The 14441-nt window shown below is 37.0% G+C and overlaps 2 protein-coding genes across 2 annotated transcripts; one reads left to right on the top strand and one right to left on the bottom strand.

The window, feature by feature from the left end:
• Window positions 1-377: 377 nt before the first annotated feature.
• Window positions 378-8240, bottom strand: eno1b (enolase 1b, (alpha)). The gene is made up of 12 exons (XM_053315053.1): window positions 8143-8240; window positions 5975-6069; window positions 5710-5805; window positions 5143-5201; window positions 4960-5029; window positions 4207-4340; window positions 3864-4086; window positions 3208-3405; window positions 1628-1829; window positions 1388-1496; window positions 1056-1114; window positions 378-741 (listed from the first exon to the last, which is right to left on the bottom strand). The coding sequence occupies exons 2-12, from the start codon at window positions 6057-6059 to the stop codon at window positions 675-677; spliced, it is 1302 nt and encodes a 433-aa protein (XP_053171028.1). The 5' UTR covers window positions 6060-6069; window positions 8143-8240; the 3' UTR covers window positions 378-674.
• A 3005-nt stretch (window positions 8241-11245) lies between these two features.
• ppil1 (peptidylprolyl isomerase (cyclophilin)-like 1) lies at window positions 11246-14086 on the top strand. The gene is made up of 4 exons (XM_053316083.1): window positions 11246-11403; window positions 12212-12366; window positions 13115-13183; window positions 13787-14086. The coding sequence occupies exons 1-4, from the start codon at window positions 11348-11350 to the stop codon at window positions 14005-14007; spliced, it is 501 nt and encodes a 166-aa protein (XP_053172058.1). The 5' UTR covers window positions 11246-11347; the 3' UTR covers window positions 14008-14086.
• Window positions 14087-14441: the final 355 nt, after the last annotated feature.

The raw sequence follows: 14441 nt of genomic DNA on the forward strand, positions 1-14441 counted from the left end.
TTATATGCCTAATATAGTTTTTCCACAAAAACCATCCATGACTACGCCAGTGTGTTGAACTGCTAGGTGCGATCACATACAGTGAAGTTGCAGACTAATCCACGGTTGGCTTTAAGATGGTGCCACAAAACTGAAAAATGTACCTTTAAAAACCAAATAATCTGCAAGAAAAGGTTTATGATTTAAGTCATACTATAGAGCAGAGACTTACAAATTATGATTGTTGTTTACAGAAGAGAAAAAAAATCCAAACAAAACTGCACTGAATCTGACTTTACAGGAAAAAACACAGCAAGACCAGAAGAAACATACCAACGCATACACAGGTGTGCAGAGGAAAATGAAATACAGTGGAAAAATAATCACAATACAACTGGTCAAAAAGAAACTTTTTTTTATTATAAGCTGTGTCACCAAGTGCAGCATTTGTGATCATTTGTTTGTGTTTTAAATAAATATTGCTCAAGCTATAATCAGGTCTATTATTTACTTCACATTAAAAACAGAAAACGCTAGAAGACTTGATTGAAAACACAAATCCAATAACTTTATTTCTATAAATTCATTAACACCATCAGTATGTGAGTAGTTCTACATTAACCGTTTTTGCTCTAAAGTGTTTGTCATTATTACTTGATGTGTTATGCATTTCCTCCGTTTGTGAGGTAGATGCTTTACTCTAACGGCTTTCTGAAGTTTTTCCCAGCGAAACAAGCATCGTCTCCCAGCTCCTCTTCAATTCTACATGAAAAAACAAACAAACAATAGAAATCAAAAGTTAGCTTCCTCTGTTATTCTTACAGACTTGTACATATTATTGGTTTCATATAAAACCCTAACTTTCAGATTTATATACTGACCAAAACAGACGAAGCAATATCATTTAAGATCATTGAAGTTTAATTTTTAATACTATGGTAGTTGCAATTAAACATGAATGTATTGGTAGTATCTTATTTCACAAAATTAACATTAAGACATGCAAGGTCACATTTTGTTCTTAAATATATAAAATTTGATAAAAATTCCTTTGTTTGCATCAGGATGAGACTTACCTCAGAATCTGGTTGTATTTGGCCAAACGCTCAGAGCGACAGGGGGCCCCAGTCTTAATCTGGAAGTGTGTGAAAAACATTGTGTAAAATAATTGAGATCATTTTTCCACAGGTATCGTAGTTATTATCTTTATCCGAGTCATGCATGATAATACCTATCTAAAAACACATTAATTATTGCATTTTGGCTTTTAGTCATTGGTGTCTTATTCACTGAAAGCTTTTCTCAAAGTAGTTTATAAAGTCAATTAATATAATCCTTACAATGGGCAATTTATTTTACTCTCAAAAGTTGCAGTCACACAATCAATGTTTGTAATATCTGATTTTACCTGTCCAGTGCACAGGCCGACCACAAGATCTGCAATGAAGGTGTCCTCAGTTTCACCAGAGCGATGACTGACCATCACGCCCCAGCCGCTCTCCTGGGCCATTTTACACCTGCAGGCAGAGATTTACATAACAGGTCATCAATTCATTCTGCACAATCCAGGTCATTTCATGGTAAAGTATATATTTTAATGTGCATTTGACATTAACACATATAACAGATGTATAGTCATTTGACTTACGCTCTCATAGACTCAGTAACCGAGCCAATCTGGTTGACTTTAAGCAGCAGACAGTTGCAGGCAGACTCATCGACCGCTTTGGTGATGCGGTTAGGGTTGGTCACTGTGAGATCATCTCCTACCACCTGGATTTCTGTGCTTCCAGTGAAGCTGCTCCAGGCCGCCCAGTCGTCCTGGTCGAAAGGATCCTCGATGGACACCACTGTGAACGACAACGTATGCATAGACTCCTTTTTAGATAGTTCAACAAATTATCACAACAACTTAAGATGAAGTTTCTATAATCAGTCAGGTGTGCTTCCATGAAACATCAAAACATGCAGCTAATAAAGGAAAGATCACAGCATTTAATAGAAGTTTGAAGATGTATTTATATACTTTTGTAGTTTAGCCATAATTTCTATCAGACTATCTATCTATCTATCTATCTATCTATCTATCTATCGAAATTTTATTTACTAAAATAATTTCTGAGGTCTGGAAAAATTAAAGGTTAATGGGACAAGAAACATGAACAATCAGACAGCATGTAAATAGGAAAATTGTGTGTATGTGTAACTAGAGGAAGTGTGGTGAGCTGAATCAGAGCTCGACTTTCTAACTGAGATTGATGTTTACAACGGACAGTGAACGCCTGACTACTCATGTTTGTTACCTGTCAGACTTTTTTTTTTAGTGAAATTTAATTTATTGCCATTAATAGAAATGTTTGCCCAAACTAAACAAGTAAAACAAGCTCTGCAAATTTGCACTTATACCAATACACACCAATATGAAAGATAACTGTATGCTACTATGCCGTTATCTTCCAATACTAATCAGAACAACTAATTAAGTACAATCAATTTGTGTGCACCTGTAAATCTTTGGCAGGCAAGTTTCCTCAATGAGTTATTAGAGTTGATGAAGCAATAAATTAAGATGCCACTGCTGACACACCTACAAAACAACTGCACAAGAAAAAATAAAAATCACTGTAGATATGACTTAACTTGTTCACATTACAAGATTATTATTGTGATCAGAAGTAATTTAAAATTTAAACTCCTGTAGAAATTCACAATTAGATTTTCTAGTGCTGTCTAGGGATGGCCATGAGTACTATAGTACTCGATTTGAACGTCAGTATTCTCTCACTGTATAGAGCAATAGTATTTTTTAAATTTGCTTTATAATAGAAGATCTTTTTTTTCTTCTTTTTCCCCTCCTTGATCCGCTCCATTTAAATTTTGTGTTGAGGCAGGAGATGTTTTTTGTTGTCTTTTATGTGATGATTTGAAGATAGATTTCAGAAAAAATACAACTGCATTTCTTGGCAGCTTTCCGAGGATGAAACAGGTATTTGATGTCGTAAGTCAGTGTTGATAATAGAAAACAATCATTCTGTCTGTCATTCTTAGAGGATGAATTGACTAATACTAAGAATGGTACCTCATATTTTGGCAATTCAGTTGCAGAACGACCACATCCCTTCACTTCATTAAACTGTGTTATCACTTTTCTTATCACATGATGACTATATTGTGCTTCCTGCTCTCCTCATGCTGAATATATAAAAAAGAAATGATCCTGCAGGTTACCTGGATAATCCTTAACAAAGCTCTTGTAGAGATCAGCCAGCTCGTCAGGAGTGATGTAACGACTGGGATCGTCAGGAGACTTGAAGTCCAGGTCGTATTTTCCGTCCCTGTAGAATTCAGATGCTGCCACATCCATGCCGATCACAACCTCATTTGTGTATCCTGCTTTGGAAATGGCCTCCTTGATTAACTCCAGAGCTGCAGGGATAAACATTGTATTAAAGATATGAAAAAAAGGCAGAACATATAATAGGAAAAATATGATTTATACATAATTGCAGAAAGATCAGTGCTCATAATTTTGATAGTCAGATGCAGAATATGACTCATTAATTGTATCTAACAAATAGCATCTTTCTAAAACATCAGTTTTAACTGTTTAAACAGATACCTGTAGTCAACTGCTTTACTGTTCTTAGGTGCTTTTAATTGCATGTAGTTAGTTTAATTGCATGTAGTTAGTGACACCTACATCATTACCACAGCAACCTATGTAGAAAGTTGATAATGTTTGGAGAAACAAATTTGATCTGATCACTTGCAGATAGATGGATGGATAGACGGATGGATGGATTTTTGTTTTTTTTGGTAGTGGTTTTCACCGGCTGCTGCTGCATTCTGGTCAACTACTCAGAGAACACATCAAATACATTTACCTTCCTTGTTCTCAAGGATGTTTGGGGCAAAGCCGCCTTCATCGCCCACATTGGTGGCATCCTGGCCGTACTTCTTCTTGATGACGTTCTTGAGATTGTGGTAGACCTCAGCTCCGATGCGCATGGCTTCTTTAAAGGTGCTGGCACCGACGGGCAGGATCATGAACTCCTGCATGGCAAGCTTATTGCCTGCGTGGGAGCCACCATTGATCACATTGAAGGCCTGATGGAGGAGAAGAGGAAGGAAATGATAGCTGTGACTTCACAATAAATTGGTCCGTGAATGGAATAAGAGAAAGATATTAAGAAATGTATGAATGACATTTGCTAAGCAAAGGCTCACCGGCACAGGCAAGATGACTTTTGGGTTTCCTGCAAGGTCAGCAATATGACGATACAGGGGAACTCCTTTCTCTGCTGCACCAGCCTTGCAAACAGCCAGGGACACACCCAGAATAGCATTTGCTCCAAATTGGGCTGTTTGAAAAAGAACATTTTTTTAGTTGTAGAGCTTCAAGAATTGATTAAATGATTAACAGATTATAAGTAAATAGTAAATGGACTGCAGTTATATAGCGCTTTTCTAGTCAGTATGACAACTCAAAGTGCTTTTACACTGCATGTCTCATGCACACATTCATACACTGATGACGGGGGCTACCTGCTCATCAGGAGGAAACTAACCATTTCATACACATTCACACATTTTCTATGAAGAGGGCAGACAGGAGGGTGGAAGGTAAGTAAAAAACCTTGTCTGGACCACTGGGTCCCCATGAAGCATCTATGTAATTTCTTTTAAGCTTTGATACATTATTAATTGATAACATCACAGCTGATGGCAGCAGGGAGATAAATTGAAAATACACAAAAACCTTTTGAAACATGACAAATTCCAACATGTGCATCAAATCTCATTGTAAAAGATTAATGATTCTTTTAGGGCCAAACAGTGAAACATTCCTGAGTGGTCAACTTTGTCACCTGACCTTAATCCAACCGAGCAGTGTCTTCACTAGCTGAAGATCAGACTGTAGCCACAAATGCCCCAAAACAAGCAAGAAGTTACAGCAGGTGAATTATGATTCTCACTTACACTTGTTCTCTGTACCATCCATGTCAATCATGATCTGGTCAATTTTTTCTTGCTCAACCACAGACACATCCTGAGGAGATGAGAAGTGATTCACATTAGCATTACAAACAGAAAGAAAACCTTCTGGAATTGTATTAATACAAAATCAGGAAAACGAAAACAGAGAGCCAATTATTTTCTTACTTGGCCAACAAGTGCAGGTCCAATGGTTGAATTTATGTGGTTTACAGCCTGTGAGACTCCTGTGACAGAGAGATTAGTGTGATTACTCTTTCACGACAGCAAATAGTAAAGCCATATGTTCAGCAAAACATGCAACCCTTATTTCTTAAATACATACACCAAAATAGAGAAGCATGCACTAGGATAAATTATTATATTTTTATTGTTTTACACCTTTAATTACTCCTGTTTAAGATGTCAGCACAGTTTTATTTCACAGTCCACATGCTCAATACCAGTATTAGGATGAGCACATGCTTCACAGACAATTCAGCATGCACATCATATCTGCTCATCAACTGAATTTTCATGACAGTGTAATCAATAAGTCTACTGTCAACCACACAACACTTGTTAATTAAGAGAGACGGGCGGTGGAAACTCACTAATCCTTTCACATCTGGTAAACAGGAAGAGAGAGTAAAGATGACACAGAAAAACAGGGGAATTTTCCTTTAAAGTAAATTCTTCAAACTGACAACATAAACCCTGCAATTAAAAAGGAAAAGCAAAAAGCATCGCACAAACCTTTCCCAAGGTAGCGAGACTTGTCATTATCCCTGAGCTCCAAAGCTTCATAGATACCAGTAGAAGCACCGCTTGGTACGGCTGCCCTGAACAAGCCTAAAAAATGTACAAGAGAGCAGAAGGAAGACATCAGAGTTATGACTTATTAACGAATGTAGTGAAATTAATTTTTGTTATTGAGGCATGTGGGAACATATAATCATATATAACAAATGTATTCATTTTACCTGCACCCCACAATGAACAGTCTAACATTTAGACCTACCTTTGTCAGTGTAGAGATCAACCTCCACAGTGGGGTTTCCACGGGAGTCGAAGATCTCTCGGGCGTGGATCTTAACAATGGACATGTTGCAGGACCTTGAGATGAGACAGAAAGGTTGGACTTGATATTTGGTAATCAAAGACACACAGTAGCCTGTAATAACTTGAGACAGAACAATAATGCAAAAACTAGCTTAAACCATCTAAAAGTCAAATTTTCCTGTTACTGAAATGCATCTGACATACCTCTTTTTCGCTCTTTCCTCCTTGAGGCTTACTCACAAAAATATCCTGACCTAGCTGCAAGCTTAGGAGTGCTAACAGGCATGCTACTATCCTAATTGGATTAGGCCTTCTCATCTGATTAATCACATGGCAGTTTGGATGCAGAAATTGCTGTCAAAGCAAGGTTAAGCTTGCAGTTACAGCTAGCCTGTGTCGCTGCAGTAAAAATGTATATGAATTGAAATTTGAGTGCACAGTTGTGACACTACCTTGATTACAACAGAATATCTGGAACAGCAAAGTCACTCTGCTGTGAACCACATGACATCCGCTGTAATCCTGTCAGATAAACAGGCAAAGCTAATGGCCCAATACAATGACTCTTCCTGCAGACCGGGTTTGCACGCCAGACACAAGGCCCATTAAGGAAATAGCAATTCCTGTTCCAGCTTCCAAAATGAATAAACACGAGATTAAAGGCAAGACAGACACACCTAAACTGACACTCACAATTCTCACTGGCAATGAAGACTCACTCCAAGAAATCCAACAGGTTAAAAACAACCTGAGCTACACAGCTATGTTATATTACTTGTTGGGGATCAATTGAATTTGAATAGAAACAAAAACTCTTAACTAGGTATTTTTGGCAAAACCTCAAAACCTTTTGTACCACCTGGGGTTCAGGTTAAATGATAGTGAAAGAGGAATTTTCTCCTATGATGGTGGGCAAATTAAAAATCATGTATAAATACAAGCACAATCTTTTTAAGAGTGGACACTTAAAAAAATAATAATAATGCTTTTGCCATTCTGTTTTTCATACTGTAATTTTGTTGTCTTAGTCAACATCAATCACACCTCTGTCCATTGTTCTTCTCTGTTAAAAGGCTTTTTTCAGGGAGTTTTCCTTTCTCAAACAGAGTCTGAGGATAGAGGATATTTTATACAGACTGGAAAGTGCCTCCCAAGGCAGATTTGTGATATTGAGAAATATAAATAAAAGCTAACTTAATAAAAGTAGAAACAAGTAGAGTTCAGGTTATCTGGTAGTTGTTATTTAATTGCACCCAGAATAAGATTCAGGCCTTCAGGGGGACCCTTGGTTACTTTGGTCCTGTTCTCTGGAACAAACTACCAGGTGAGCTGAGATCAGTCGCTACTGTTTCTACATTTAAAAGTAAACCTAAAACATTTTATGAAGTTTATGAATGAATGTCTGACTGTGTGTGGTTTGTCATAGGCTTGGGACCAGTTAATTAGGGATGGCTTATCCAACTGGGGACAAAAGCCATGTCCCCAATTGAGAGAAAACTGATTATTGGGTCAGTGGTTTACAGTTGGGTTTAGGCAAGTAGTGGTGATGATGGTTATCGTTATGGTAAGTCTTTAGGGAAAGGATGCACGTCTATGTAATGTCCCTAAAAGTGGCCATGAACTGATATATTTGTGTGCCTATTTGATTTGTTCATTTTCAGTTGTTGTAAGTCTAATTTTTTAAACTTTGCTTAAAAGTTTAAACATGTAGACCACTTGCTTTCATGCTGATGTTAAACATATCTGTAAATGCCAATTGTGTATGTAAAGTTATTTACAAATCAAATGGACTTGATTTGAGTAACACAACTTTACATAATTTTTTTTTTTTTAAACGTGCATCAGGAAATAAAACCATTTCCTACCAAACCAGAAGTTGCCAGTGCGTTACATCACTAAATTCCCATGTGAAAAATATCAGTTAATTCATGACCTTTTTTCACTTGTTAGTGAAACAATCAGATTACTGCTTATCTGGCATGATAAACCTTAACAAATATTAAACAGATGAACACACACTTTTATTGGAAACTGGTTTGGTCGGTTGTTTAACGGGAGCTAATTACTGACAGGATGCACAGATTAATTAAATAATCCTTAAGAACAAAGAAAGTCCAAAGAGTCTACCTGCTGACAAGTTGAGACAAAACCGCTGAAGTGAAGCGTTGATGGAGCAAAGACACCGGTGTGTGTGAGCCGTGAAGCGTGTGTCAAAGAAGAGGAAGAGGAAGAGGAAGAAGAGGAGGGGAGAAGAGTTTATTCTTCTTCTTGTACTTTACTGGCGCCTTTGTTTACATGTTGCTGCCACCTATTGTTCAAACTGTAAGCTACACTGTAGATATACGTATTTACTGTAGAGGACGTGAAATATTTCCATGTTATGCCATTTTATACTTCCACTCTGATACATTTCATAGGGAAATATTGTACTTTCTACTCCACTACATTTATTTGACAGCTTTAGTTACTTTTCAGAGGAAGATTTGACACAATGGATAATATAACAAGCTTTTAAAATACAACACATTGTTAAAGATTAAACCAGCGGTTTCCAAAGTTTTCGGCTTTTGACACCTTACAAAAAGCAGTGTGTAGTCTGGGTCACATTTCAGCTCCACCAAATAGTGATTTTTCCCGCTAAATTTCTCACATGGTTTAATTTCAATACATTTTCCAATTATCCAATATTTCACCAAAAATCAAAGATTAGAGAACAGTCTAAAAGCAAATTTGTGTATTACAACATTGTTTTTTCTTCTTTCCTCTCCCATTAATCATCTCAAGACCTCTCAGATTTTATCTGGTGTCCCTTTGGAAGAGCCTGACCCCTAGGTGGGGAACCACTTGACTAAACTAGCTAACTATATATAATGTAATTCAAAAAAGATAAAGTTTAATAACAGTAAAATTCATACTATATGTCTATGTCTATATATAGACATATATACATATACATTTACACGCTGATGCTTCACTATTAATAATCTAATGATGTCATCATAATATAATATAGGCTACTGTCTTGTTTTCCCATATAATACTGCTTACAAGGATTAGTTGATTAGCCGATTGACACAGTTCTATTGTCAGTATGTGTGGGTCTTGTTTTATCATGTAGCCACACTAATAAGGCTTTAACTTTTACACCTAATAATAATAACTTTATTTTGTATAGCACCTTTCATGAAACCCAAGGTCGCTTCACAATAACAAGAAACACAAACAAAACACATATTTAGCTGGCAAAAGCCTGCCGGAACAACTGCCTTTTCAACAGTGATTTAAAAGAGCCCAGAGTTGGTGCTTGGCGATGTTAGGAGGGAGCGAGTTCCACAGTGTAGGAGATGCCACACTGAAGGCTCTGCTCCCAATGGTTTGCCTTCTGGTGCAGGGGATGGACAGGAGGCCCAAGTCAGCGGAGCGCAGGTCCCGTAGAGGGTGATAAACATGGAGGAGGTCTGTTAAGTACTGGGGTGCAACGGCATGAAGAGATTTATAGGTGAGGAGAAGAAGTTTAAAAGTGATGCGGAACTTAACTGGAAGCCAGTGCAGCTCATTCTCCTTTTGTGTGGACTATAACTTAAATCTCTTTAGGTTTAGGACTGTTGGTCCAGTAGAGTATAGCAGGCCTGTTGATAGCAGAGTCAGCTCAAGACCAAGCAGCACTAAGCAGAGGTGGAACAAAGTCACTGTTTTGCAAATCACAACATATCATGTCTTGGCTGTGAAGTTCGAAGTCAAGTACCAAGTCAATATCAATGAGTCTGAAGTCAAAACCAAATGAATTATTTTAGAGGTCAAAGGTCCAGGGTCTGCTGCAGGGTCATTTGAGAACTTTTACTGTTGATAATAACAACTTCTGTTATTATATTTAATTAATTATGAGAATATTTTGGGACACTGAATTTCTTAGAAAACCCAAGCGGTCTCTAAGGTTACTGAGTTTGCTGAGATCATCATGGCCTATGGCAAATACCTTTAATGTGAACATCTTTTCCCTTCAGGCCCTGCCACTTCCAGACATATGTGAGCTTGCTGTTCAGACTTCATATATGAGTTCACATATGTTCCATCTGTGATAATGACAGAGCTGTGTGTCATGCTATCAGTACTTTTGCCTGCAGGTTTGTACAACAAATTAAATTTCAAAGGTGTTGGCACCCATCCTGTTAGTGACACCCTTTATCTGTAGATCAGAGCCCTATAATTTACAACCTACAGTATCTCAATTATCTAATCAGCTCCTCAAATTAATAGCTTTCTCACACCTTTCTGCATTCTACACAAACTCTAGAAGTTGATCTCTCATCAAAGGTGAGTCATGTCATTTTAAATTATTGCATGAACAAACTTTGACAGTCTGAAACCTCACCCTGCAGCAAGGCAGAGCTTTATCATCAGCCTATACTCTCAGCTGATCCCCGACAGACATGTGTTTAGTGGCAACAGTGTTTGGAAGAAATAAATGTCACATGCTTTTAACATCATTGCATCGAGAACAAAAGCAGCTGTTCATGGGACTCAAGACAGCAACATGGCTCCTCACTGACACCCAAATTTGCCCTGTACACCCAAATAAAAGGGCATTCTGGTTGACGTGGGGCTTCCTGGCCTATTGTAGCCTATGTGCTGTCTTAGTCTTGAGGGTATATTAAAATTATTATTAAGTTAGAATGCCTATTAGTGTTTTTAGGGTTTCATTTACAATTCATATTAGCTTCAACACTTCTCTGAAACTGCCTCAGTTGTTGAACTGAATGCATTAAAAATGTCTCCAGGTGTCCAGGCCCTTGGCCTTTTTCTCAGAGGAACAGCAAACTGTTAAGAAAAGACAGAAAATAAAGTTAACTGAAAAGAATATTACAGAGAGGCCGAGGCTCAACGGGGTTAGGGGGTTTACATGATTTTATTATTATAATGTTTTTACCTGATTTGAATGTGATATACTGGTATGTGTTAATTGTTCTTGCTGTAATATTCATATTTTTCTGAAAAGCACTTTGCCATAAATATCTCTAGTATTAGTTAATTTATATTTAAGCATTGTAAAAAGAAAAAAAGAAGCTGCAAAAACGGTTGTGTTAATGTAAAATGGTACTTACAGGTAAACGTCCCCAAGATCTCATTATGTGCAGGGCCTTCTCATATTTTCGTCCAGCAGGGGACAGTCAGCTGCAGCGGTAGCCGTCCAACACACGGAAGAAATGAGCGGCAACCACAGAAGAAGAAACTCCCACTGACTTGAATTGAATGAAAGTGCTACAAGTCACCTGCTTTTTATTGAAAAACACATTAATTTAGAGACTACTGACGGTCAAACGTCGGACATATAATGTCAGGGATACCTCCAGACACATGGCAGCCGCCCACAGTTTCTCTTGAGACGACGTAAGTGTGTTTTAAAACCGCTAAAGGCTAACTGAGTTAGCTTCCAGTAACGTGTGGTCTGTTTCGTGTTATGTTGTAAAGATACCATCTTATCTTTCAGGGCTTTAGATGTTTTCTGTAAGACTGTTGCTAAGTGTGAATACGAAGTCTGCAAACTGTGCTTTGTTTCTATGTCATCATGCTGGTTTTATTTAGATGCTTATTTTAAAAAAAAACAGAAAATCCTAGTATAATAGATAAACCTTTACTTACTCAGGGGAAACCAACCAAACAAATAAGTCATATAATGAAAAGTGTAAAAGCAACAGTCATATAATGTTTTAAAAAGTCAACACAAACGTGTTATGTTTAACATAATGTTAAAATGTTCTTGGGATTAAAAATGTGTTAAATGTAAAAAGAGTCCTGAAGGTTTTCCACCTCTGAAGCGTAATAGCAGTTACTTGCAGTACTGTGTTCATATCCAACATTGTTGTGAATGGGCACGTTATTCTATATTTCTAAGTCTTAAAGGTGATGATAAATATAATAGTTGTTTATTTAGTGTGGGTTTATAAATATAAACAAGACAGTGTTGTTCCCTTCAAATGGTAAGTGCAGAAAGTGTACATGTCATTGAGCTCTTAAAATCTGAGTTCAACTTGTATTATATATTACTTATTTCATTAAATGTTTTTCATTGTTGAGGGATTGCATATCTGTCCCACCCACACCTTTTGGTTATAAATAAGTAGGTTTGTAAAGCAGTGTTGGTGTGTGCTCACAGAGGCAGCTCTTAAACGAGACATGTGTTGACTGTGCTTTGCAGGATGGGGACGGTTGTGGTGGAGCTGTACTGGAGACATGCACCAAACACCTGCAAGAACTTTGCAGAGCTGTCCAGAAGAGGCTACTACAACAACACAAAGTTTCACAGAATAATCAAAGATTTCATGGTACAAGGTGGAGACCCTACAGGGACAGGTGTGTTTATCACATACACAATAAAGCCAGGAATGATCACATTCCTCCACATATTCTCCTAATTAATTTATTGTTTACATGTCCGGAAAGAACTGTGCAATTTGGCACTACAGTTTGGCATCTTGTTTTTGTCTGTTTATTATGCAAATCAAAACATTTTTGTAATTTTAGCTTTCTAACAGTGGACCCTATGCCATTAGTGAGGATCATACCTTGTTTATGAGCTTTTTGTATAATTTTAAGTGTGTGATAACTCTTTTTTTCTTGTAGCGGCAGTATCTCCACATCTCCTCTTAAAAAAAAACAAAACTTAGTTTATATTTATATAAATATTGCCCATATTAAAAATAACGATTCTTACACCACATCTAAAATGTCAGGCTGACACGTGCAGCCTGATGTAGAAACACTGAGTCCAAGAAAAATTTCCCTAAGGGGATAATAAAATCTTATTTTATCTTTTCACACCTCTTGGGGGTTATGAATCACATGCACTTAAATTAGTAATGCTGTCACTCTAAAACGCTTTCATAATTTCCATCTGACCTGTTCTTAGATAAAAAGCCCATCTTGCTGGAATACGTTTTTTGTGAAATATACACAGGATATTTTCAATTTTAATTCAGCGGCAAAATACCAGTCTCTTAAACTAAAGTGTGACATGTTAATTGTTTTATTTTGTCTTGTTCAGTTACATGTCACAAGAGAGTTAATCTATAGTTAAGGGTATCTTTGTTTTTCCTAACAGGTCGGGGTGGTGCCTCCATATTCGGTAAACAGTTTGAAGATGAACTGAACCCGGAACTGAAATTCACAGGTAATTATGGGTGGGAAAAATCTACCTGAATACAAGGTGGCACATGTGGAGGAGAAGGAAAGAAGGCTGGTAATTAAAGAAAAGGTTCATGCACACTTTTCAATTAACTTATCATGTGTGCCAGTACTTGTTATTGTACGTGTTACAGATACTATTATTTTTACAGAAATAGTAGCAAAGCATCTCATTTATGTTGTAACCAGGTAAATACTCAATACTTCAATACAAATCATTTTTTTTAAAAGATATTAGAATACGAAATATATGCATAATAAACCTGTTTCACCCATCAGCAGTGCTACCTTGTTGCTGAAAATAATACACAAAAGCTCCTCACTTGATGTTGAAGTTTGAGTCTGCCTCTTAGAATGTGTCTCTAAAGAAAAGAGGGGAGAAAATACTGACTAACATGTCCTGAAGACAGATGCAACATACACACAGTATACATTTAGGACTCTGATCCTTAGTGATAGAATTGTCTCTGTTTGTGGTGCTCATGATTTGTGTTGCAGTACACGAAGAGGTGTTTCTAATATTTTTTGTTATGAAGATTGTCAAAAAACTAATTGTATAATTCCTTAATTTTATCTGTGTGCCTGTTAGGTGCCGGTATTCTGGCGATGGCCAATGCTGGACCAGACACTAATGGAAGCCAGTTCTTCCTCACTCTTGGTCCCACTCAGTGGTTAGATGGAAAGCACAGTATTTTTGGAAGAGTGCACCAGGGGATGGGAGTGCTGAACCGGATTGGGATGGTGGAGACCAACGGTCAAGATCGTCCAAATGATGATATCAAAATAGTCCGAACTAGTGTGCCCAATTAAATGAATACTGATTCTTTTTTTATTTTTTTTTTAATTTACTGATTCTTTTTTTTTAAATAAATAAATATCTGTTAAATGTTTCTTATATAATTTGTTGTTGTTGTTAAGTTTAACAATCAATAGAAATGATTAATCCATGAAAGTATAGCTCTAGTCCGAACTCAAAGGTTGAAGAAACCGACAAAAAGTCAAACTGGTTGGAATTAAGACATTAATGTCAAAGAATTTTATTGTGCAAAGTTTGAGGGCTGCTGTTAAAAATACTGTGAAGTACCATTTTCTTTTGCTAAACATTTAGACAACTAAACAGAACAGTGAAAATGGACAAGATGAAATGGCAGGTAAATTAAAAAAATCTAATAAATTATAGCATTTATAGATACATAGTCAGGTCCAATGTGGTCTCAGACTTTTGGATCCTGCTGTATGTATAA

The sequence above is a fragment of the Scomber japonicus genome, chromosome 3, assembly GCF_027409825.1.
Source record: "Scomber japonicus isolate fScoJap1 chromosome 3, fScoJap1.pri, whole genome shotgun sequence".
Taxonomy (NCBI): domain Eukaryota; kingdom Metazoa; phylum Chordata; class Actinopteri; order Scombriformes; family Scombridae; genus Scomber; species Scomber japonicus.